General features: G+C 62.3%; 2 protein-coding genes across 6 annotated transcripts in view; one reads left to right on the top strand and one right to left on the bottom strand.

Moving 5' to 3' along the window:
* Window positions 1-25,518, bottom strand: part of CDH23 (cadherin related 23) — a 365,671-nt gene that overhangs the window by 37,855 nt on the left and 302,298 nt on the right. The gene's annotated exons all lie outside the window — the stretch shown is intronic.
* On the top strand, window positions 1,289-25,362 carry VSIR (V-set immunoregulatory receptor). Its single transcript, XM_070057799.2, has 7 exons — window positions 1,289-1,511; window positions 10,408-10,836; window positions 11,443-11,499; window positions 15,791-15,898; window positions 18,378-18,405; window positions 19,192-19,391; window positions 19,506-25,362. Exons 1-7 carry the CDS (start codon window positions 1,430-1,432, stop codon window positions 19,538-19,540), a joined length of 939 nt encoding a protein of 312 aa, XP_069913900.1. The 5' UTR covers window positions 1,289-1,429; the 3' UTR covers window positions 19,541-25,362.

Genomic DNA, 25,518 nt, shown 5'->3' with positions numbered 1-25,518 from the left:
CCCGAGGCCAGGATGGTGACCCAGGACCTGGCTTGTGTGCTGGCAGCCTCTGGGTGCCCAGCCCAGGGGGGCTCCCCGGCTCCAGGGCCACTAGGCCTGCACAAAGTCGCCAGGTGACAACACGAATGCCTACCTGTCCTGCGTGGTGGCCTTCCCTGCCCCAGGAGCCCCCAGGGATCAGGGCCCCCCAGAATTCTGCCTCCCATTCAGTCCCACACCCCTGGCTCCTCACCCCGCTGGCCTCTGGTTGTGCTCTGCTCCTCAGCCAGGGGTCACCCATGAGCTCAAGGTCCCCAAGGAGCCTGGGAACTTCAGCCAGGCTGGAGTCACCAAGTCCAGCACTGGTGTCCTTGCTGTCCCTGGACCCTGCGCCCGGCCACAGTCATCTCCGCCCCTTCAGTCAGACAGTCACGTAGTCAGTGCTTACTCACAGCTTTGTCCATCCTGATAAGAAGGCAATAAATACCTTCTCCACGCCACACACACCTGGGAGAGGCTGGCTGTGGTTCCCATCCGGGCGGAGGAGCCCCCGGCAAAAACCAGCAGCCGGCTAGTCCCCAGGCCTGGGGTGGTGGCAGGAGAAGGAGGCCTGGACAGGGCCTTGGGGAGCATCAGGGACTTTGTGCAAGGGAAGGATTCCAGCTGCACCACCATGGATGACAACTTGGAGAAGAGAGAGGAGACCCTGGGGCTGGGGGTGGGGTGGGGAGGAGTTGTGCAACAGCCGAGGTGTTAGAAGGGAGAGAGCTGTGGAAATCCAGGGCTGGTGCTGAGCCCGCGGCGGACCTGGGCTGGGAGCCTGGGGGCTACACCACAGAGGCTGCACACGCACCTGTGTGGGCCCCAGGGGGATGTGCCCAGCCGCTGTGTGCTCCTGCACCTGGCCCTCAGCGCGTGGGTGCGTGTGGGAAGCGAGTCTTGGCCTCCACATCTGTAGTCCAGCAGCTCCACCTTGCTTCTCTCAGCCTCAGAATTCACTCCTGCCTTCACCCATTCCACACCTGGGCGTGATTACCACAAACGAGGCCCCGGGCTGGCTGGAAGCTGTAGCAGCCAAGTGCCGGCCCCCAAACAAACCGGTAACTCTGCTTCTTGGGTGTGCAACTTCGTGATCCTCCACAAAGAAGGCCTGGGTGAGAGGAGCTAGGGCTCCTTTCCGGGACCTTGGGGGACACCTGCGGGCTCCCCTGCTCAGCGGCCGGCGGGAAGTCCCTCACGCAGCACCGGCCGCGGCCCCTCGGGGGCGCTGCGGAGCCCGGGAGCGGCCAGGCCCCGGCCGCCCGCCGCGCTCACTCGCTCCGCGGGCTCGCTCGCGGGAGGTTCCCCGGGCAGCCGCGTCCCGCCGCTCCCCGCGTAGCCGGGGTCTCCCGCGCGCCTGCCGCTCCACTCTGGTCCCGCCGCGCCACACGACGCCCCGCCCGACGGCGACATGGGCGTCCCCCGGGTCGCGGTCGCTTGCGGCCGGCGCTGGGGCCCCGTGCTCTTTGCTGTCTTCCTGGCTGCGTCCCGAGGTAAGGTCGGCGCGGGGGAAGAGCCCAGCAGGCAGGGTGGGGAACACTGGTGGCTGGGAGGCCCTGAGAGTCCCCCGCTCCCCGCCTGCTGTGGACCCCACCCGCATACTGAAAGCTGCTGGCGTGGCGGGGCAGGGTGCAGCTGGGCCGAGGGCAGGGGGCAGCACGCACACCTGTACACCCTGACAGCTGCCCGAGCCACAGGCAGGCCGTCCCTGGTGCCTGCCTGTCCAACCCTCCGTGCCCAGGTGCCCCATGCTCAGCAGCTCTGCAGGGCATGGGGTGGGCCGGGGTGGGGCAGCCCCTGTGGGCTCCTGCAGGTGGTAACAGCTCTAGGCAGCTGGGCGACTCCCTGCCCTCTGACTTGGGGCAGCTTCTGGCTGAGCCTTGGTGGGCCCTGCTCCACTCCTGCCATGCATGGTGCTGCCCACCTGGTCACTACTCTGAGTGACAGATCAGCAAGGCCAGCGTGAGGCATGGGTGGGGGAGGGAGGGGTGATGTAGGACAGTCTCCCAGCTCAGCCGCGAGTCCCTCTGGATCCCTGGATGATTTAGGGCCTCTCTCTGGCCTCAGCTTCCTCAGCTGAAGCCCCATGCAAGAAGTGCCAGTTTGCTCTCGCACAGTCCACCCTGTCATAGCTCCAGATGGCCTCCTGTCCAGGGCCAGGGCTCCTGGGGGCAGAGGCCCTGGTACCCACAGCCTGGCCCCTGGGTCTTGCATGCCTAGAGCTGAAGAGTCTCTGCATGTCGAGGGGAGACAGAGCCAGCAGGCAGCCTGTGGACCTGAAGATAGTCGGGAGGGCCCAGGGAAAGTGTGAGGCAAGCGGAGAGTTTGGCAGAGTGAGCCGATGGGCAGGTCGGAGGGGGAGGAAGTGGACAGGGCTTGGAAGGTATCTCAGAAACCAGCCAGGTGCCGGCTGGCAGGCTGGGTGTCTGCTAGGGAGGACGGCTGCCCACACCCTGGCTGGGACGACGGAGCAGGGGATGAGGGCAGGCAGGAAGGCCAGCACCGCACCCCCCCAAGGGCCACCTGCCCTGTGCGGTCTTCCCCAGGAGACCCCGTGAGGCTCTTCCTGTGGGCTTGGCCCTTCCCTGACCTCGCTGGGCTGGGCTGCACTTTGTTTAGCAAACTCAGCTGGAGAAACTGAGTTCCAGATACCCAGGGCCCAGGGGCCCGGCTCACAGAACATCCAGGGGCAGGGCAGCCCCGTGAGGGGCTCAGAACCCCTCACCTCCATCACCCGCGTAGCCAGGACCCGTCACTGCCAGCTCCTTGGCCACTCAAACTACTTGGTGCCCCCAAAGGGCCAGCTCTTCCTGGACCTCACTCAGGGGGTAATGAGGGCTCTGTGTGGCTTTCCACTAAAGGGACTTAGCAGAACGCTAACTCTGCACTCAGTATTCCTAACTGGGTTGCAGGTGCGCGCACACATATTCAGTACACTCCTCACTGCAGCCTGCAACACAGGAGGTCGCGCTGGGAGGCCTTGCAGTGAGTGGGGGAGAACACTCCCCAGCCTGCTGAGGCGCAGGGCTGTCCTGGGCAGGACTTCTCAAGGTCAAAGCCTTTTAGACCGGGGAAGGCAGGGGGGAGTAGCTGGAACAGACCCCTTCTCCAGCTCCTGGGCTGGGCTGGGCTGGGCTGGCACCAAAGACCAAGTGTGAGGCGAGCAAGAAGGGCTCATCAGAGAGGCCCCTCTCCTGGGCCTGGCGCAGGCTGAGATGGGTGGAGGGGCCAAGACCTTGAAGACCCCAAGGGGGTGGACCTCGTCATCCCCACCAGCTTTCCCAGCACCTGTGCACGTCCCTATCCTTGCCCTGTGCTCACAGGCTGACTCGGGAGCCCAGAATGCCAGCACTAGCACAGCCAAGTTCATGGGTGCAGTGGGGCTGGGCGGGGCGGGGGGGTCTCTTCTTCCCCTTCTTGATAGACGGGGCCGCGGGCCCTTGTGGAGTAACTCAGTGCTGCAAGTCTCTGACGCGGCAGCGGTCAGCTCTTGGGAAATCCATGACCCACTGCTCAGAGGTCCTGGAGTGTGAGAAACAGCCTTGACGTCGAGCTGCCCAGTGCCAGGGCCCAGGAACCCCGAGGAGCTCCGTGCTGAGCTGGGATGCCTCCCCCCACCCCAGGCAGAGCTGGGTCTCCCTGCTGGGGCCTGACCTCCTAGGCAAGGGTGCCTTGCTGGAGGAGCGAAAGGGGTCACATCCCTGCCTGCACACTGGGAAGGGGGTCATAGGCCTGGGCAGAGAAAGGGAGGGAGTGGCGCCGGGGACCCTTCTAGGCTGTTGGCAGGGACGTAGCTCCAGAACCCAGGCTTGAGGCCCCAGGTGTTCGGCCAACTGTGCAGCCAGGATCCATCCGGCCACGCTGGCAGAGGCTGAGCAGGGATTGGTACTGGCTTCAGATGTCCCACGGGCCAGCAGCAGTGCGGCAGTGCCGGCCATCCCGGGGCCTTCCCCACAGCACGCCTGGGTGGGAGCGCTAATCAAGGGTCCTGTGCAGGCCCTGCCTGGCAGCTCGGCCCAAACGCCAGATGCTTTGTGAACCCGGACAAGTTGGTCTGCATCCATCGCTCAAAGAGGGGCGCTGGCAGCCCGTCTCTTATACGTCCCCCGGGGCCTGGATCCTCACACTGCGGCGTTCCTCGGGGCTTTCCCTCTGAGCTCCGGGCTGCCTCCCAGGCCCTGCGGAGGGCCCTGGCTGCTTCCCTGGGGCTGGGCTCCGGGATCCGGGAGTCTGAAGGAGGCAGCGGCTGGGTGCAGCACCCCCGGGGGCCGCCTGTAGCACTCCCGGTCTGCCATACCCAGCAAGGTGCCTGCGGTTTCTCCACCTGAGGTCCTCCAGCTGAGCCCCGGCGAGCTTTCCCGCCCCTCATCTTTCAGCCCATTTGCTTTGGCTGGCCATCTCTGCCACCTTGCTGCCAAAGCTCTGGTAACAGACACCTGCAGCCCCGTTAACATAGGATCAGCTAGGATCTTATCTCCCACCTTGCCCGAGCCAAGTCCTGCCTCTGCTCCTCATTTGTGCTGGGGACCTCCCACCCCACTTCCCCTTCATCTTGCGGTGGCCAGGTTGCGGGCCGGGCACAGTTCTCCCCCGTGAGGCCGACTGCTCCCTGCTCAAGGGTAATTCCACAGTGGTGCTGCCCGAGCTTGAGCCGTTTGCTCGTCAGCCTTAACACCACCTTTTTTTTTTCTTTAAATCTACACATTCTTTTGTTTGAGCAGATTTTAAAAGGAAACTTTAAATCACTGCCGTAAGTGGAAAGCCGGTATCATTTGCCAGAAATGGAACAAAATCATAATAGGAAAGCCAAATAAGGGCATTCGATTCTAGTTGGAAACTTTAGCCCAGGGAAGGCTCTAAGTCTGAAATCAGCTGCCCCTGGCAAAAACAAACAAACCAAAACCCAACTGAATTAATAAGCAGATGGCACGAGGCAAGGATGTTGTGAACACACTGTCACCGACTGGGACTTTCTCTTTGATATAACCAGGGCAGAAAGAGAATTGAAAAGGGAATAACCTTTTCTCTATATGATTCAATGTTATTTAACGCCGTAAAACCAAAAGTAAAACTAAGTTAGAGATGCTGCAGGCAGGCTGGGCTCTCATTGGCCAGGCCACCTGTCTATCCGCAGGGAGTGGGTGGGGCCTCTGCACAGTCTGGGGCGCCCTCCAGTCTCTGGGAGAGGTCAGCCTGCACTGGACCCTGCTCCCGGCATCACCACCAGCCCCGAGATGGAGGGCCGCGGCCCCTCCCCGTGCTTGGTTTCCTCACCCGTGACATGGAGGTGATTCTAGCACCTGCCTCGTAGGTGGGAGGGGAGGTCGAAGGAAGTGATCTAAGGGCTCAAAGCAGCAGCCCAGCCCCTGCTTGACCACCGATGTGCCTGCACGGCAGAGGAGCCCGGGAAGGAGCCCTCCCGGGGAGCCGGCCCTGGGCAGGCATGCTAGCCTGCAGCCTGCAGCCTCCAGCCCCGGATGCACGGGCGCTTTCCCGAGGTGCTGGAAGTGCTGCTTCCTCCTATAGAGCCCGGCTTCCCCTTCCCGGCCCCCTTGGTCGGCTGTGAATGGACACTTCCGGAGGGGGCAGGTATCAGCACACACATCTGAGATGCCCTTTGTCCCGCAGGCCAGCGCTCCTGCCTGCGCCCTGGCCCACTTCCTTTCTTAGCCCCAGCAGATGCAGTCCTGACTGCTCGCTGCCTCTGTTTCCCTCTGCGCCCTGCAGCCCCCCGGGGACCATCCTGGGGGACGGGGCCTGGCAGGGAGCTGGAGCTGGTTCCTGGGTTTGTTTGGGGCCAGCAGTGGCCGACAGTTTGCAAATGTTTACTCCACAACCCCCTCCGCAGCTGGACGGAGTCCTGGTGTTTGGGTGGGGCCTCCCAGGCCTGACTAATCAAGCCTGGGACCCACCTCCGAGGGCTGGGTGTTGCCTTGGCGACCACAGGCTAAGGTCACAGCTGTCAGGGAAAACACCCAGCCGTCCACACCCACACACAGCCGTCCTGTGGGCTCCCAGGAGCCTGCTGGGCTGAGCCAGGTGAGGGTCCCCAGGAGGGGGCACGTGGGAGCACCAGCAGCTTGGCTCCGAGGCTGTGGGGTGGGGGTGGGGGCTCTGGGTGCCACAGACGCGAGCCTGAATCCCCAGCTTCACCCCTCTGTGGCGCTGGGCCAGGCTCATGTCAGGACCTTGCTAACTATGTGTGGAATGAAAATGAGGTTTTCAGTTTGGGTCTGAGCGTGCAGCGGCTGGCGTGGGGTCAGAGCATCCTGTCGGAACAGCTGGAGGATGAGGCATGGGCTCAGAGCCCTTTGGGGGCCGGGGGCCCTTCCTGTCTGCAGGGTTGGTGCTCAAGGCGTGCTCTCAGCTTGGTCACAGAGGGCTGTGCAGCCTTCGGCAAGACGCTTGGCTTCTCTGTTTTCTCACTGACATGGAGCTGGCAGTACCCGTGGCAGGGCGTGTTAGAACCAAGTGAGGGGAGCAGGTGCTCAGCAGGTGCCCCACGCATGGGAGGTGGTCACAGATGGCCCTTCCTCCTGCCCACTTCAGCGCTGGAGGGGCCTCCAGCATGAGGGGTCTTGGCTACAGATGGAGAAAGGAGGTGCACCCAAGGCCACACAGCACGCGGGGCCCAGGGATCTCGCTGCCGGGGCGAGAGTTTTCATCCTGACCCTCAGGGTCTTCCGGGGTCAAAGCATCCCCGCCTGTTCACCCAGTGGCCCCAGGAGCAGCACGGGCGCTGGCTGTTCCTGCCTGGCACGAGCGCAGGGCCCGGCCCTGGTGGTTTTCCTGTCGCGCGTGCTCTCGGCCATCCTGGAGCCAGGGGCCTTCCTCCCCACCCACTTTCCCCGGTCTCTGACAATGAGCCAGGTGTGGGAAAGCAGCTGCTCCTGACAATGAGCCACATCCTCCACCAGTGATTGCGACTGCAGCCTGGAGCGGCCCGGGTGCCTGCACGTCTCCGCCCGCAGTCCCCAACACCGTGACCTCGAACGTCCTCGGAGGACGGACAGCCGCTCTGGGCTCTGTCCCAGCTGTGCGCTGGCCTCCCCTCGCTCTCCAGGACCAAGCCCTGTGGCTCCTCAGCCCCTTCCCACCTGGGCAGCTGCTTGAAAGTGAACTCTTGGCCCTGTCCCCCAGGCCCGAATCCTACACAGCTTCTCCTTTTTTCTAAAAGGGGAAGAGGTCTTCAGGGGAGCCAAGGGGTGGGTGGTGTGTTGGGTGCTGGGGATTGAGCAATGCCCCCTTTTCCTGCCGTGCCCAAACCCTACTTCTCTCTGCGTCTCTGTGGGTTTTGAAGGAAGCTGCCTTCAGGGCCCAAGACTCCCTCCCAGCTGTGGGGTCACCACCGCGGCCTGCACACTGCAGACCCACAGCCTGTCTCCCTGCCCCTCCCCCACCCCGTTCACAGGGACACCCAGCCCACCAGCAGGCCCCCATCTGGGCCCCTCCCCCCAGCTCCACTTCTGTGCGTTGCCTCTGCCTCTGCTGCACACCACACCCTGCCGCCCCAAGGCACACAGTACTGCCAGTAAGTGCTGCCGGGATGGACTGCAGCTCCAAGCCCTGGGGTGGCCCCAGCGTGGCCCCGGGGCTGGAGACGGTGTTAGGAAAGGGAAAGGGGCAGCGGCTGGGAGAGGTGCTGGTGGCAGCTGCCACATGGCCTGCTGGGAAAAGTGGCCACACAGGGCAGAGATAACACCAGGGGCCACTCTTTGGGTGAGTCAGTCCTTTCGGGGGGCACCTGGGAGAGTCACTCCCCTAGGTACCACCCACCCTGTGGGCTTTGGCACAGCCACAGATTTGTAGCCACATGCACGCGATGCCAGCCTGTGAGGTGGGGATCTCAGGCTGGCATGGACAAAGCCAGGGGCACAGCTGGGCACAGCAGGATAAGAGCAGTGGGGTAGCAGAGTCGGTTAGTCCCTGCCCAGCAAGCTTCCCCTGGGCAAGCTGGCAGACCACCTCTCTGAGCCCAAGGGTCACATCTGCAGGCTGTGGAGCCCCACCCTGGCTTGTCCGGGAGCCACATGCTTGCATCGCAAACTCAGACGTTCCCAGGACTGACAGCTGTGGTGAGGCAGTGAAACGTTAGGGAGTGGTGGGGACTGTGGCAAGCTGGACGGTCAGTGTCCCCCCCCCCCCCCCCCCGTCCCCGAGGGGAGGTGGCTCTTCAGCTGCAGCTACAGCTGCCCTGCGGGGAAGCCGCTTTTGTGTTCTCTTCTGATCTTCAAAGGGAAGCTAGGAGTCAGGCTTTCCGTTTCAAATTCCTAGTTTGTAAAGGTTGGCAATCTCAAAATCATTGCAAGAGGCTTTGAGAGTGAAGTAAAATCGCTCTGAAGGCTGGGTGTGGCCTGTGGGCGCCCAGGTCTACTCCTGCGCTGCAGCAGAGTGCCCAGGCGCCCGGGCTCACCCACCTGCCGTGTGGGCCGCGGTGAGCTATGCAGCCTCTCTCGGCCTCAGCTTCCCCAGCCGTGGATGGGACCCCCCCCACTACCTTACGAGATGATTACAGAGGCCACGGAGCTTTAGCGTAGCCCCCCACGCACTCCCTGCTCCCGCTGACACCCGATGGGGCTGCAGGCCAGCGGCCTTCCGTCTCTGGGCCTCCGAACTTCTGCCTGGCGGGGACACCTGTGTCTTGCCAAAGAACCTGTGCGGTCTCTGCTCACCCTGGCGTCGACTTCCCAGAAATCTCGCTTCCCGGCGCCGCTCCCTCTCACACGTGGGGGCAGAGCGCCTGTCTTCCCCGCCTCCCAGGGCCCGACACTGCGCCCCTGCAGACACACACTCTGCTGTCTCCTGGGCACCCTAAAATGTGCAGGCCCTCGGGCCCGGGCGCGAGTGTCGCCAGTCCTTCCCACCTCAGTAGGAAACAGGGTGAAGCCCGCTGCTCCCTGCCATCGCCTTGTCCCCACCCGGCGAGCGTGACCTGATCTGCTGAATGGATCAGAGACCCCCCCACTCCCGTGCATCCAGCAGCAGCTACCGGCGGGACGTGCAGCTCCCGTCACGTACATGCTCACTACCCTGGCCTCACTCCCGCCGGTGGACGTTTCCATTTCTGTTTTATTCGGAGGAGTCTATAGTGAGGCCCAGCCACTGGATTCCAGTGCAGCCTGGCCCTGCTCTAGGAAGCACAGCAGGCTGCCCCTCCCACGCGCCGGGGCAGGCTCTCAGCCTGCTGCCTGGGGTCCTGGGCTCCAAGGGCAGGCATGGGGTGTCGGGAGGAGGGCGTGGCATTATCTGGGGTGCAGGCAATGCCATCGTGTTGGGGCAGGGCAAAGGTGCGTATTTCCCAACCTCCCTTCTCTGTGTGCAGGATTGACAGCAGCCCTCGCACAGAACACACGTAGCCACCTCCTCGGTGTGCAGAGGGCATCAGCGCACGCTTCGTGTTCTCGGCTCCCCTCATCCGCTTCTCTCGGAACCTTGGGTGCTGCTACTATTTTCTCCTGGCACAGCTGAGGAAGCAGACTCATCCACCAGAGAGTGCAGGGACCCCCACCACTCCCGTGCTTTGCGGGGTGGGGTGGGGGTCAGCCTGGCTAAAAGCCGGGGGGTTGCTCCATTTCTGAGGTCGGGTGGGAGGCGGGTGTAGGAGTGAGGCCACCTGTCCACCTGTCACGGACTCCCCGCCCCGGCTCTCAGAGCCTTCGGTTTTCCTGCTTCTCTACCGCCCAGACAAAGGCGCCCCTCCACCTGCTGCAATCCTATCTGTCCATCAGGGTCACAGCGGCTCCTCCTCCCCCAAGCCCCTCAGTCATCTGTAGAGGTCCCGCTTGCTCGCTCCTCCGAGTGCCCTGAAGGTTGGCACTGGTCTGTCTCTGTCTGTGGGGGTCCTTTGTCCCGCGAGTGGGTGCCTCTGCCTTTCCAGATCGTCGGCTCTCAGGGGAGCCCACGTGTATGGCGTGGCACGTGTGGGCCCCCCACTGGGACTGACTGATGAGATGGGAAGGCACAGCTTGTCCCGGGGTGTTGGTGGACCCCTGGCAGGGGCACCCGGGGCACAGAGCTGCTGTAGCAAACATCCTTTCTCACCCCACCTCCCACAGGGTGAGCCGTGGAGGCCGGGCGATGAAGGGCCTGGGTGGTCACCTTTCCTGCTCTGTGGGCAGCTGGAGCCCGGGGGAGAGACACACTTGCCGGGCCCGGCTGAGTCTCTTCTCGTCCTGCCCCGCTTTTCGGGACACCCCGAGTTGGGGAAGCTCCTGTGGTTCCCTGTGCTAAAGAAGAAGCTGGGGCCTGGGGGAGGTCCGCTGACCTGCTGACCTGCGGCTGGGGCGTGGCCAAGGCCAAGGCTCTCGCCTGCTCTGGGGGTGCTGGGAGCGGTGTGCGCTCAGACAGGTGACGGGTGGCAGGCGACAGGGCTCTCCTTTCTCTGTGCAGGTCTGGTGGCAGCCTTCAAGGTCAGCACGCCATACTCCCTGTATGTGTGTCCCGAGGGGCACAATGTCACCCTCACCTGCCGGCTCCTGGGCCCTGTGGCCAAGGGGCACGACGTGACCTTCTACAAGACGTGGTACCGCAGCTCTTGGGGCGAGGTGCAGGCCTGCTCAGAGCGCCGGCCCATACGCAACGTCACATTCCAGAACCTTCACCTGCACCACACGAGCCACCAGGCTGCCAACAGCAGCCAGAACCTGGCCCGGAGCCACGGGCTGGAGCTGGCCTCTGACCACCATGGCAACTTCTCCATCACCATGCGCAACCTAACCTCGTGGGACGGCGGCCTCTACTGCTGCCTGGTGGTGGAGCTCCGGAGCCACCACTCGGAGCACAGGGTCCACGGGGCCATGGAGCTGCAGGTGCAGAGAGGTGAGGGCCTGCTCTAGGTGATGGGGAGTGTGTGGTACTGCGCGTCTGATCATGTGGCGGTGCGAGGTCCTCTGCAGGGTGGGGGTGACAGCGGCACTGCTGGGAGGCTGTGTGTGAGACGGGTGGCTGTGGGTGTGTGGGCGTGGCCATGTGGTTAGCTGGTGTGAGAAGGAGGGTGTGTGTGGCTGTTTGTGACACTGGGACCTTTTCATCTGAGAGGGTGGCGTGCCTGGGCTGGGAATGTGACTGTGCCCTTGACAACCCCAGGGCTGTGGTGGGTACAGATGACAGTGTGACTGACAGGTGCCATGTGGTGTGAGCTGCTGGCTGGGTGGCAGGATGGCTGTTGGGGAGCGTGCGTGTGTGTGTGTGTGTGTGTGTGTGTCGGGGGTCGCGGGAGGGTAGTGTGAGGGCTGGTGGACTGGATGGACAGAGGTGTGGCCTGGCAGGTGTCTGTGTGCCCTTGCGGGGGTGGCGTGGGGATGCAGGGAACAGGCCAGGGTGTGTGTGTGTGTGCGCGCATGGGCAGCGGATGCCAGCGTGGACAGGCCCCCCAGCCTTGTGAGCCTGATGCCCACCTAACAGCCCTTCTCTCTGCTCCCACAGGCAAAGACGCACCATCCAAATGCATTGCCTACCCGCCCTCGCCCCAGGAGAGCGAAAGTAAGGCACCACCCTTTGCCCCTCTGGGGTCTCTGTTTTCCTCTGCCCGCATCCCAAACCAGGCCCCTTATTGGACCCTGACCCTGGCTTCCCATGCTCACGGAACATGCATTTTGGTCTGAGCCAGAGCCCTGGGGAACTAAGACAGCCCTGGGCTCAGGCCGCGCCCCCGCACCCCGCAGTGCTCAAAGCTGGCTCTGCGCTCACCTCCCCTCTGAGCGGCCCCTCCTCCCCACCCAGCCGGCTCGCGGCCTGAGCACAGGCACCTGTGCAAGGGCTGCACGGCCAGCGGGGCGCACGCCACGCCCCCTTCCCCATGGCTCCTCCCTGCTTTTTCCTCTGGGAACCCTCGAGTTGCTGCAAGGCCATTGGAGACAGCAATCTCCATCACAGGTGGGCAGCCCAGGTTCAGGCAGGCGAGGGCACTGGCGCCCCGGGGCCCAGGGGAGACGCTGGGGCACGTGCGCACCGCCTGAGCACTGGGCTGCTTTCCTGCCCTCAACAGACTTTCTGAAGAACGGTCGTCCCCTTTAAGTCCGGGCGACAGGGACAGGAGGTGCCAGATGGGCGCTGCTCTAGAGACCAGGTACAGAACAGAGAGGGAGCTGAGATTCGGTGCATTCCCCCTGATCCAGAGAAGCAGCTGGTGGAACTCAGGAAAACCAAGCATCCAGACCACCCCAGGGGTCAGGCGGAGAAGAGCCCCTGGGCAAGCTTGACTGTGATGAGGGGGCAGGGCTCCCCTGCTGGGCGTTTCAACATCTCCATCCCCTCCACCTCTGCTGTGGCCTCTACTCCCCTGAGCTGCTGTCCCCAGTGAGCTGGCTCCTTGGGAGAGACTCGCTTTGGTCCCAACTGTTGGGGGCAGGGGGATGGTTCTGATGACCTTGGAACCCCCTTCCGAAGTCTTGGCACTCACAGGGAGAGGATCCCAGATGAGAGGAAACCCAGCCGTTCTGTTGGGTTGGGGGGCGCGGGGCTTGGACAGTTCCTCACTGTCTGGGTGCCATCAGCCCCCTGAGAGTGAGGAGCCACTGTGTCCCTCTCCTAACAGGGAGGTCATCAGTGTTACCTACAGGGCTGCATCAGGGATGGACATGGGTCAGGTGACAGGACAGTAGGGATGAGCAGGGACTGCAGGGAGCACCCAGCTGCCAGTGTAAGGGCAGTGCCAACTGCTGTGTGTCAGGACAGGGCCCCAGGGCCTGCAGAGCAACTAAGTTTTCAGGAACAGTCAGATTTTATACGGAGTCTCTCCCTTTTTAAAAATGTTGCCAACTACTAAGAAAAACTGTTTGTGTGCATCATGGCTGCTAGCTGCATCCATTCCAGTGAAAGGCCGTGCAGTGACTCTGAACAAACTGGGCAGGGGCTCTGGGCCTGTTTTATCATCTGTAACGTGGACATGATGTCCTAATCGTGCTGAGGTGTTGAGGTTAAAGCTGGGCATTCTACATAAAGTGCCACGAGCCACGCCAGGTGCAGGCAAGGTGCCGTGGAAGTGTCGGCCCTTTCTGCTTCCTGAGGTGTGACTTCCCAAGCCACCAAGGCAGTGGAGAGCCTGGTGCTTCTCTGATGGCTCTGCACCGCTGGCCTGGAGACCCCGGGGCTGGCGGCTGGGTGCTGCTCCCTGCTCTAAGACAGGTGCTCCACAGCCACCGCGGCGCCTGGCCAGTGACTGCTGCCCCTGGAACAAGTCCTTGGGGGTTTTCTTCTCTGCCTTCTGCCCCAGCCTCCTAATGTTACCCTTGGGCAGGAGGAAAGCGGCTAAACCATGAGATAAGCCCAAGTCCTCAGGAGCCAGGGGTGGGGGAAGCAGGAGGGCGGAGCCACAGGCGGGCAGCCCCACATTTCAGGGGGTGCTGTCTGCCTCAGCCTCCTCCCTGCCTGGGGGAGCAGGCCGCCCAGTCCTGAGAAGCTGAGCTCCCTCCTCTGCAGACACCTGTGAGGTACCTGGCAGGCCCTGGACAAAAAACTGACTGAGCTGGCGCGGCCACTCCCCTCCCACGCTGCGGGGTAAAGGCCTGGCGCACTCCTCCGTGTGGTGCTGGCAACTGCCCCGGCCAGCGCCTGCAAAACCTCCCCAGGATGTGACCAAGCACAGCCCCTAGCCCCTCCCAAGCAGGTGCAGCCCTGGCACCGGCCGCCCTTCAGGGGAGGGCCGCAGAACTGTGGCCAGGCTGGGCTTGCACAGATGCCAGGAGCTTCAGGGGGCAGCTGGACCTGCAGACCTATCCCAACCCCCTGCCCTCTGCCCCAGCCTCAACGCCCAGCCCAGGATATGGAAACCTCAGGTTCTGGGGCCGCAGGGAGGGACTCTCCACCTGTGGATGAGAGGCAGGCAGGGAGATCGGGCCAAGCCCCAGGGGCAGATGGGAACAGGCTGGCATGCACCTGGCCCCCGTCAGCGACTGTTGCTTAGCAACCGTGGGAGAAGCCTTGTAGCACTGCCTGTCTCTCAGATACTGCCCGTAGCCGGGCCTTTGAAGGAGCTCGGACGCACGCGCGGAACATCTGAGTGAGCGCCGGTTCTTACTTTCACTATTCCACGCTGAGAGGCGGCCTTGCTGGAGCTGCGGGGAACCGCTCTAACACGGAGTGGCGCTTGCTTGGTAATTAACACGGCAGCTGTTCCTGTACCAGCGGGTGCTTCTACAGCGCTGAAAACAGTTTGTTCTCTTCCGCGTGGCATTGCTACCCCACTGCTGAAAGCTTGTTTACACCCCTGGGCTGTTGAGCAATACCATGAGATACAAATGGCCTTCATTCCCAAATGCAGCGTGCAGGGGCAACGCTCAGACCGCAGCACGTCCACCACGTGAACTTGACATTGCCAGGAGGGTTCCCAGCCCGTCTCTTGGTGGAGGGAAGGGCTCAAATTGGGAAGGAAATGCGTGTATGCCGGTTGTGGTTCCAAGGGCACAGCCGTTCCCAGCTACACTCCTAGAGTCAGCAGATGAACTAAAATAAACCAGACCCTCCTGTGCTGATGGCATCAGGAGACGTACAACCTTTCCGGAGGAAAATTTTACAGCAGCCGAAAAGAAAATGCACGTACTCTCTGGCTCAGCACTTTGCCTGCCAGGAGTTCCTGCACAGAAGTGGCCGGGAATTTCAGAAAATGCATGGAAAATGGAGTTAAAGGAGAAGTTTGTTTTGGTGCAAAAGTTTTTTTGAAAATACAGGGTTTTCCAAAACATGCATTTCCTTGAACTTTTTGAAGGACCCTTGTTTGTGTGAATTTTATGATTCTTTGCACCAAGACAAACCTCTTTTAATTCCAGGTTTCCATACTTTCTGACGTACGCTCATCATTGCCCTAGTGAGCAGTGATGTACCCACGAGGTGGCCCCTGCTCTAGTGTTAGCTTTGTCGAAAATGAAAGCAAACACACACGCTAACTGGTGGTGCTTCAATACATCTGGGCCGAACTGTGCTAAGCCCTAAGCAGAACGTGGGAGGTCTCTGTGCTGCTGTGGAGATGCCCAGCCAGGCTCGGTGCACACAGCGGTTGTCCGAGGGGCCACCGCAGCTGTACACGCGGGGGGCAGGTGTGGACGGGTACACGAGGGCATGCAGGGGGCAGGTCTGGATGGGTACACGAGGGCGTGGGGATGGGGAGGAGGTGTCTGCAGGGAAGAGCCTTGTGAAGGCTTTTTAAACTTGTGCGCTTTATGTTTTTGCAACTGTAAAAGTTCAGAATTCAGAAAGGTCCTGCAGTGGGGCACGTGTGTCTAGTTCTCGGGGCACAATTTGTCCTCCGTCACTTGTGTGGATGAGATCAAGAGGAGGGGCCTGCAGAGTGGTGTGGGGGTGAGCTGGAGTTTTTACTGATTTTTTGTGGAGATAAAACACACTCCTATGCAACATGGGACGTGCTGTTTTAGCCAGTTTCAGGTGGGCAGCTCAGTGGCCTTAACTGCAATTCTCCATGTCGTGCAATGCTCACCACTGGCTAATTCCAACACTTTTCCATCACTCGGACTGCTTCTGACCTTGAACTCTGTGGCATGGGGTCTTCAAGGCCCCCCCCCCCCATAGGGGACAGCCTGTGGCCCATGGTGGGCCAGCTGACCCCTGCAGGCCAGGATGAGGCGCCTCTGCTGCCTTGCTCCTCTGTGCTCTTGGCGCACGTCGGGGGAGGCACGGGGCTCTGTTTACACGGGATCCAGACCTTCCACGCCTCTGCAGGTCACGGGGGCAGTGCATCCTTCGCTCCGGGAGCCCCGGTTTGCCGTGGGGAGGAGCGGTGGGACTGAGGCCTCACTCGGCTGCCCCTCTGCCCTTGCAGACATCACGGCCGCGGCCCTGGCCACGGGCGCCTGCATCGTGGGAATCCTCTGCCTTCCTCTCATCCTGCTGCTGGTCTACAAGCAAAGGCAGGTGGCCTCCAACCGCCGTGAGTATCCCCGGCCACGGGGGCACGGGGGCGTGAGTGACCTGCCCTGCCCCTGGGATTGCACGCCCTGCTCCATTGTCCTCGCGTGGAGCCAGGCTCCACGGCTGAGAGACGAAGCGACCCGGGCAGTGCCCTCTGGGACAAAAATGACAGGAGCAGGGGTCTTAGAGACAACTCAGCCCCTTCCTCTTACAGACAGGAGCCGACGCCCAGCAGGGTTAAGTAAGTCATCTGATGCTAGGGGACTCGGCAGCTGGCAGAGCCAGGGCCCAGCCCGAGCGCATTCAACCTGAGCGTCCTCAGCTCTCCGTACGCTTGGTGCCACCACTGTCCCCATTGCACAGACAAACGCACTGAGGCTCAGAGGGGTTAAGTAGCTTTGCCTAAGGAGCCACACAGCGAATGAGTGATGGGACCAGGCTTCAAGTCATGGCCACAGACACACCCCCAGGGGACCCTGCCTTGCTTGAGCTCTGCTCCTCCTGTTCTCCAAAAACAGACCACGGGACACACGCACACACATACACCCTGAGCTCACACCCGATTTCCTCCTGACAACCCGATGTCCCTCCCTCCCCTCTCTCTGGGCCGCCCAACCCAGAGTGCCCAGGGGGTCAGCAGGGGGCTGTGACCACCTTGCCCTTCTTCCCAGGACTCCCATATGTTTGCACCAAGGCACACGGCCCACCCCCAGGAATGCCCTGAGACTGAGTCAAGGGGTTGGGAGAAGAGAGGAACCCAGGGGCTATCGAGGGGGAGAAGTAGCTGCAGAGGCGGCGGGAGCACCTGCCCATCCACGTATGGGAGGGGTCCAGGAGGGAGGCCTGCTCAGCCAGACGTGGCTTCCAGGTCAAGGGCTGTGGTCTGTGTCCTGGTCCTGGGATTAGAGCTGGGAACAGGACCTGGACACCAAACCCATCGTGGGAGGAGGATGCTGTGTGTGGGGGTGCGGGGGCTGGGTTCCTGCTGGCACAGGGTCCCGAGTTGCTCCCAGCCTCTCCCTGTGCTCCAGGCCTACTGGGTGGGGGACAGCTGGAGGAAGGACAGTGAGAGGGAACAGCCCCAGGACAGAACACTGGGAGTCTGGGATCAGCCCCCAACACCTCCTGCTGCACGCAGTATGACGGCTTCCATCCAAGTGCTGGCTCCTGGGGCTGCCTGGGGGAAGGGGCAGATGAACTGAACTGAGAGGGGACGGGTGGGTACAGGGGGCTGGCACAGCGACACAGGCTGCAAAGTCTGCATGGCACCCTAGCCACAGATTCACCATGTGCATAAGAGAAAGGTCTCTGTCATTTATCTTCCAACAAAAATAGCTTTGATGCCACTCCCCCCAACAGAAGACAAATTAGCCATCTGATTGAAGTCTTGGGGCAGAGACGAGAAATGCCGTCGAGGCCGAAGCTGGGGAAAGATCAGGTGCCAAACAGAGAAGGTGGGCAGACTGAGTTTGTGCCCCCTTGATGGAGGCGCTGGACAAACAGCTGCTGGGATTCAGGGGAAAGACAGCACCTGGCGAGTCCTGGGAGTCTGGGCCAGCGGTGGAAGCCGGAGGGGCACAGCGGAGCCGAGTCAGGAGAAGGGGCGGGGTGCGCTCGGGGCAGGAAGCTGGCCTGGAGCCTGCTCCGTGGGGCGCTCTTCTCAGGAACACACACAGAGCAAGGAGCAGGAGCACTGGGTGGGGGTGTGCAGCAGAGGCCAGCTGTGATTCCCGCCCAGCGTTCCACTGGGGCTGTTTCCCCACTCTAAGGCAGGAATAGCAGCGCCTACCCCAACGGGCAAGGTACGGGCAAGGAGAAGAGTCACCCCGGAAACAGCAGCCAGGATGCAGATTTCGGGAACGTGGGAGTCACTAGCCTGTGTGTATGCTGGCGTCCAGCTCCTCCCCCACCACAATCAGCTGGGGAACCCTGCACGGAGTGGAGCTGGGGCCTTGCATCTGGCTGGCAGCCAGCAGGGCACAGGGAAGCCCAGGAGGGAGGCAGGAAGTGGGGGGAATGATGGGGATGTCACGGGGCCCTCGGATGCCCTGGGAGATGTCACCTCTGTTAGGCAGTGTGGAGGGTGGGGGCAGAGATGGCCAGGACCCCGGTGAGCAGGAGCTGACCAATCACGGCCAAAGACCAGCACGTGGCAGATGTCCAAGCAGGAAACCCTGGTTAGCAAATGCAGGAGCTGGGGCTTTGGCTGACACCGTATGGGTCAAACAATAGAGAAGGCGCTGGCTCCTCTGGCTTCCTGGTGGCAGATGTCCTGCGCACCGGGGACCTGCATGTCATGTCCTATCTGTGAACAGTCGCAGTGGGCCCCCCTTGATGCCCCACTGCTGGACGCACCAGACAGACCTGCAGAGCTGTACCAGATGGGCCTCATGGGCCGACAGAAGCGGGGGGCTGGGTGAGCAGGCACCTGCCGGTGGGCAGGGATGCTGCCTGGGGAGGTCTTCCCTACAGTGACCCGCTTCTCTGTCTGTCCCTAGGTGCCCAGGAGCTGGTGCGGATGGACAGGTAAGGCCCATGGACCCCTCCTGGAGCCAGCTTCCCTGTGGCTGTGTTGGAGGGCCACCAGTGGCCGCCTAGCACAGCCGGGAGTGTTGGCTGATGCCGATACACCTGGGCTGCTGCCCCTTCCCCAGTAGGGTGATGAGCCGTGTGCCCGCTTTCGGGCCTCAGTGGCTGAGCCTGGGTTATGGGAAGGGGAGGAAGCAGCTGACCTGGAGCGGACAGTGAAACAGAGGAGCTGGGGCCTAAGCCCAGCCCCACCTGGAGGCGCAGCTCCCCCCAGCAGGCCAGGCCGAGTGGATGGGGGCACGGGCCGGGGCGCTCAGGGAGTGAGCCACACTCGGGGACTTGGCCTCAGGCCAGCAGCGCCAAGCCCAGAACTCCTTGGGGGCTTTGAAAGGGACGATTTTCAAGAGGGATCCCAGGAAGCCCCCAAAGCCCTTCTGGGAAGAGACCACACTCCTCAGCTCCAGTCTCAGGGGACACTCAGTCCTGATGCCACTAACTCTGATGACCAAAGAGAAACTTGGAGCCAAGCTCCTGAGCCTACTGTCCTCGAAGTATCACCAACCCCAGGCTTTGTGGCCAGGCCCGGGGTGGATGTCAGCCCATCTACTGGCTGCCCTGATGCCCTGAGCTAAGGGCAGGGACACAGTGCAGCCCACGGCCCTGTCTCTGAGGCCTGGCTGCTGGCGGCTAGGGCAGCAGGGGAGGGGAGGGAAGGGGCGGGGGCAGCAGGGAGGACAGAGGCTGTACGCTTAGTGCTGATGAGCTTCCCTTCTGCTTCTGCAGCAGCAGCAACACCCAAGGACTGGAAAACCCCGGCTATGAGGCCTCTCCAACCTCCCAGGGGATGCCTGAGGCCAAGGCCAAGCCCCCACTGTCCTATATGGCCCAGCGGCAACCTTCAGAGTCCGGGCGGCACCTGCTCTCAGAGCCCAGCACTCCCCTGTCTCCTCCAGGTCCTGGGGATGTCTTCTTCCCATCCCTGGGTGAGTGCTTCCATGGTTCTCGCCCTGTCCTGGGAGTCCTCCCAGCCTCGGGGGCTGGTGCTGGGGGCCAGGGGCCTAGGAGCTGCCGTTCACTCTGCTGCTTTTGCCTTGCAGACCCTGTTCCTGACTCCCCAAGCTTTGAGGTCTAGACCAGCTCGGGTGCAGTGGATGGCCTGGGGCAGGTGCACTGGAGCTGGACCAGCCCTCGGCATGGCCTCCTCGGCCTTGGTTTGCTCTCTTCTGCTCTGAGCCCAGACTTTGTGACCCCCCCCCCCCGATGCCCAGACCCTCTCCCCCTCTGGATGCTGCAGGGGAAGGAAGATGCTGGATTGCTCGGTCCCCTCCCAGTGATGATGGGGTGCTGGGGTCCCCCTCAAAGACTTGAAGCTCACCAGCTGCAGATGCCAAATGACCTGCATCCTAACAAGTCCCGGATGCCCAGCTCTGCCATAGCCTCTCTCTCTGGGACACGAGCCTTGGGGCCTGGGCGCATCGACGGGACAGTGGAGAGACTCCTGCCACCCGCGCTGGACCTGGCCCCCGCCCCACCCCCAGCCCCCAGCTCATCTGAGGCTATTGCACTCACTCTTTGAGCCCTGGGCGGGGGGTCTCTGGGCCTGGGCGGACCTGGCCCTGGTCACTGGCGCTTGCTCTGTGCTTCTGAGTAGCCATCTCTCTGAGGGTCTGTCCACAGGTTAAGTGAGTCTAGGGCTCCCGCTGCTTGCATTCTGATCCCCAGAGGCTCCGAAACAGGAAGTACGTGTTGGGGCACGGTGGCCGCTGTGCGCCAGCTGAGGTCTTGGGCAATGTGCAACCAGGCCAGAGGCTGAACTACCCAGCGCCTGTGGGAGGCCTAGGAAGCTGAGTGTTAGGGACCTCTCTCTTGCCCTTGCCATCCCCAACACCTGCTGCGTGTGGCAGTGGCAAGGGTGGGCACACAATGTCTCGACACTTCTGAGTGTGCAAAGGGGGTGCTATTAAAACTACAGGGGGCAAATGCTGAGCATACACTGTGAGGGCCCAGCTTGAACCCTTGCTTCTGAGGTGCCCCAGCCCCCTGCCGTCTTTGGCCTGAGGGGCCACACAATTGCTTCTGCTTTGCTCCAGAACCTTCTGCCCCCTCCTGCTTCCGGGCCTGACCTGCGTTTGTTTTTATACACACATGCCAGGGGGTCCTCGGTGGCATGGCGAGGGGAGGGTGGGGGAGGAAGGGGTGTCTCTCTGTAGTCTGGAGGGAGCAGGGGTGTGGCTGTGCTGTGTGGAGCCCCCCAGCCAGCCCTTAGCAGGACAGGAGCCCTGGGCTGTGCAGAGGCCTCACCTCCAACCCAGGCATCCAGCTTCCCGCAGCCTACGCTGCTCTGCTGAGCTGGGCCCGGGTGCTGAGAGCCAGGGCTTGGGGTAGCCCCACAGGCCCAGCAGGCGGGGAGAAGTCCGGCCCATTGCCTGGGGGGCAGGGGCAGGACAGGGGAGCAGTGAGTGTGTGCTGCAGTGGGAGCCACCTGGACATGCGGCCCTGCATCCAGGCCCCCTTGGCAGGGCCAAGGGCACGGTCACTGCGGGCTTCCCCTATGCCTGCTGCTGAGCTGGGGGCCCGGGGCCTTGAGGAGAGAGTGAGCACGTGGCCTGCCGCCTTGAGAAGCCGCAGCACCGAACTGTGTGCTCCTGGGGCCCCTTCTGCAGTTCTGGGACACTCGGCGCCAGCTGCCCTGCAGAGAGGGTCCTGTCCTCACAGCACAAGAGTCGGGGGGGTGACACCTGCTCCAACCCACAAACCCAACTCCCTTCCGCTGGCTCAGCACAAACAGCGCTGCCTGCTGGGGAGGCCTCAGCTGCAGAGCCTGGGGGCCAGGTGACTTCTAAGAACGGAGCTGCCAGAGCCCAGAGCGGGCCCTGCCGGGGCGCAGGCCCCCATTTCCGCCATGGCTTCCTCCTGCACACCTCGCGCTCTCCTCTCCCCTGGACCCTCCCGAGTAAGCGCATCTCGGCTTCGCGGTTTCCTGTTTTCAGAGACACCTACTCTGAGCTCCAGGCTCCCTCTTCATCCATGACCATGACTCTGTCTGCACAGGGGCAGGGGCAGGGGCAGGGGCGGGGCGCTGCGGGCCAGGTGCCTGGGACAGAGTGCGCGGGGCGGGACTGGAAGCTGGCACTGACGGAGGCCCCGGCAGGGGTGTCTGTGCCTTCAGGAAGGAGTTCACTGTGAGGACAGCACCAGGGAGGGGTGTTCGTACCTACGTCCTGTACTGGGGTCAGCGAACACCTCCCGGGGAGAGGCAGCGGCTGCGCAGCACCTGCTGGTCAGACTGGCCCTGCCTGGGGGAGGGTGTTCCGGCACTGCTGGGCCTGCCAGAGTTCCCTACTACCTGCGGCAGCCCTGGGCCTGGGCAGGGGGCTAATGCCTGGCCTTTCAGGGAGCAATGCAGTGGGGCCAAGGGGCTCCTGAGGGGACCTCCCCTCCAACCCTGACTCCCGGAAGAGGCCGTGCTGGGTGTCCCTGTAGGAGCACCACAGGGCTGCCCGGTTGTGCTGGGGGTGGGGGGAGGGGAGCATGCTAAGATTATTTTCTGGGAACTGCAATGGGCAAAAGAGGAACCGCCAGGGTGCTGGCCGCCCAGCCTCTCCCTGCTTTGCAATCAGTTCTCCTCCCCCAGGGACGCTGCGTCTCCCTGACTGTGCAGAGTTCTGGGTGGGCAGGGGCTTTGAGCTGGCTGCCGAGCTGCTGCCGGAGAGCGAGCCCCTGGGTGAGAGGCTGAGCCAGGCCGCGGCTGGTCCCCTGGAGCACGTGCTGCGGCCGGGGCCGCCTCCCACCTGCCCCCAGCTCTGGTTGCCAGCGGCTGTGCCTGGGCAGACGGGGCCTCAGCAGCCGTCATGGCCAGGCCGGGGGGTTGGGGGCAGGGTGCACAGATGTTGCTGGTTTTGCAGTTCTGGTCAGTTGGTATTGCTTCCTGGACTAGGTGTTGAGAGGGATTCTGAACTGTGGATAACAGCTGACTGAGACTGCCGAGATTGGCGGGCGATGCCTGCCCAGGAGAGGGAAGTGGCAGTACGAGTGTGTGTGCTCTGTCTGTGCTGCTCTGTTAAAATGCCCTGTGCTCCTGAAACACGTGCGTGTGAGCGAGCTATTCCTTGTTTGAGCCCCCAGCCCCACCAGGCTTCACTGTCCCCACTTCATGCATTTGGAAACCGAGGTTCTGAAGGGTTAGCCTTTTGTCAAAACGAGTGACCTGTGGGACTGGGATCCAATGCCTGGGTCTCCTGCTGCCCTGGCCCATGCCCCTCCTGGCCCCTTGTCACTGAACTGAATGGTGGTACAGCCCAGGCATGGTCTTCACCTTGGACTTAACTACAGACATATCAGGGCCTGGGGAGATGAGATAGGCCCACAAGTCCACAGATTCACCTCACTCCACATGGGCCATGTTCCTGCCTGGGCCCTGCCTGGCCCTTCTTGTGAGTCCAGAAGACCCAGCTGCCCACGTGGAGGCCCCGTGCTCTGCCCTTGGCCTGCAGTATGGGTGGGGGAGGGGAGAGCCCTCAGTTCATGGCAGGGCCTGGAGGCCTCTTGCAGGAACTGAGCCGGTGGCCTGAGCAACATCTGGGCAGCTGCAGGACACCCTTCCAGAAGCAAGGCCAGGAGAAAGTCCAGCTTCATCCATGTGTGTGCAGCACCGGGAAGGAGGCGGGTGGGGTTTCCTGAGCCCGCGCCGGTGGGGGAGGCAGGGCTTAGAGCAGAGAGCCCTGTGCACCAGACACGAGGCGTGTGCCAAGAGCAGCGTCCCCGCTCACGGACTATCAGGCGGGCCCTGCTGGGTATGTGGGCACCACGTGTCGGGGGCTGGGAGATTTTACTTGTTCTTTTGCCTGGTCCCCACCAGCCTGCTAGCCAGGGCTTTTATCACCCGCTGCCTGCAGGGAGGCCTGGGTCAGGCCGTCCTGCCTGCCCGCTGGGCTCCGCTCTTGACCTCTTTCCACCCTTCCGCCTAGCTCCTGACAGCCACTGAGACCCCTCCCCCAAGCCTGGCCTCCCACCACAGCTGTGCCGAGCCGCAGGGCCAGCGCTGGGCGGAGGCGGCCCAGGCTGCTCGCTGGAATGTCCGGCTCTCAGAACCTGGGGGAGGGGCTCAGGGAGGACAGTGGAGCTGCGGCACGGGGCGGTGCTCGGACCTTCTGGGCTTCTGGGAAGCTGCTGGCCGCTGAGCCCAGGCCCCTGCGTAGAGAGCTTCATCCCTTAAGACAAGGGCGTAAAGGAGTCTTTCTCCGGAACACCCTCCCCGGTTCCTGGCTCCCAGCAGCTGTCATGGGGCAGTGTCTCTGCTCCCTCTCCCACCAGACGCGGGGCTCCGCCTCCCAGCTCACACAGAGGTGGTGTCCAATGGAGAAAACACCCCTACACATACCCCTGGCCCCCAGGCTGGGCCCGAGCTGCAAGTGGGACTCGGAGGACAGCGCGGGGCCCGATCTGTGCAGGGTGGCACCTGCCTCCGGCCAGTAGACCTCAGGAGGGCTGTCCAGCCACTGCTTGGGACTCAGGGTGGCTGCGAGGGGCTGGGAGCATCTTGTCCCTCGTCCTCGACCCATCCAGCTATCAGCACACCCAGAGACTGGATGGTGGCCCGCCATTCTGAGAGGTTAATGTGGCCACGGTGACTTCCTGTCTCAATTCCTGCTTCTAGGGACCACTGCTGCCTCCACACCTGTGTGTTAGGAGGCGAGGGTTCCCGCTGGCTGCCGCCCTGTGAACTCCAGGGCCGTGCATATGTGTGGAGGGAGGAGGGGTGTGCTGCCTGGCCCAGGTCCGGATGGGGAAGGGTGGTGTGGCCAATGCGGACAGGTGCACACTCAAAGCCTGTCCTCTACCTCCTCCTTACAGAGTCCCAATTCTGCTTGTGGGCAGTAACGAATGTAGTTCCCTCCTCCCCCAAGTAATAAGCCAATTGTGACAACCTGCCTCACTTTTTTCTAACTTCCCTGGAGCTAAGGTGCCCTTGTGCCCATGTCTGCTCAGAGACCGAGCAAAATTCTGGAGGGTGGTTCTGGGAAAGCTTTCACCTTCCTGATAAAGGAGGAGAAGTGGCTGGCAAAGGATCAAAGTGGACTTGATGGCTGGAGCCATAGCAGCTATCTCGCAACCATGAGCAAAAGGCTAAGAAACATGAGCCCTGACATCACTGAGCCCAGCATCACCATCTGTAATTCTCTCCAGAATCCCTGTTAGGTGAAGGAACGCATCTTGATTTGTGACTCCATAGTTAAGCGTCCCTTTACTTGGAGACAAACATATCTTTCAATGCCATTGGAGGGATGACCAAGAAGAGTCACTCTGAGGGTAGGCGCAGGGTGGCAGAGTTCTGTCAATACTGGGTCCCCCCACGGCACCTCCGTGACACCCTTGCTTCCATTGCCCCTGCCCCCAGGCGGTTACAGCTGTCCTGTGAATGCTCCTCTCATTAGCCCACTTCTTGGGCCCCTGGGAGTACTGCCCCACCCCCACACCCTTCCTAGGAACTCCCCTCCCACAGCATCATTGCCAAAGGGAGGGGCTCATCTGCAAGGAGCTGCAGGCTGAGGCCTCACTTGCATCAAAACCCTGGTGGGGACGGATTGCAAGGCTGTGCCTGCTCCTGACCCCTCCGGGGGCCTCACTCTTTGCAATAGTTTGCCTCTTATTTCTTCAAACAGCGGCATTTATGTCCCCATATCAAAACCGGGCTGGTCCCGCTTTGGTCAAGAGATTTTCATGAACAGTCTTGTGCCAATGCCAAACTTGGTGCCCGTGAGGCCCCGCATGCTTCTGCTCTCTCCCCTGCAGCCTTCCCAGTGCCATAAGAACAAGCCTGGGGCTGCCCAGCTGACCTGCCACTGCCTACCCGTGAATCAGAGTGCTGTGTGGAGAGCAGAAGAACCGCCCAGCTAAGCCCAGTCTAAATCACCAGCCTGCAGAATCAGAGCTAAATAAACGGCTGCCGTTTTATGCATGTGTTGTGCCTGGTTTATAATGCAGCATAACTGTGGCAATAGACAGCAGGTACAATCCCCTCCCTCCTCTGGTTTTCCAAAGGCTTCCCGGACAACACCTGAGTGGCAGATGAAAAAACTGGTGTTCTGACAGGTTCTGACTTGCCCATAG

This window comes from Oryctolagus cuniculus, chromosome 15 (genome assembly GCF_051225735.1).
Source record: "Oryctolagus cuniculus isolate XC-2025 breed Fujian yellow rabbit chromosome 15, ASM5122573v1, whole genome shotgun sequence".
NCBI classification, from domain to species: domain Eukaryota; kingdom Metazoa; phylum Chordata; class Mammalia; order Lagomorpha; family Leporidae; genus Oryctolagus; species Oryctolagus cuniculus.
The sequence above is the reverse complement of the archived record's forward strand: the minus strand, read 5'-3'. Positions and strand labels throughout refer to the sequence as shown.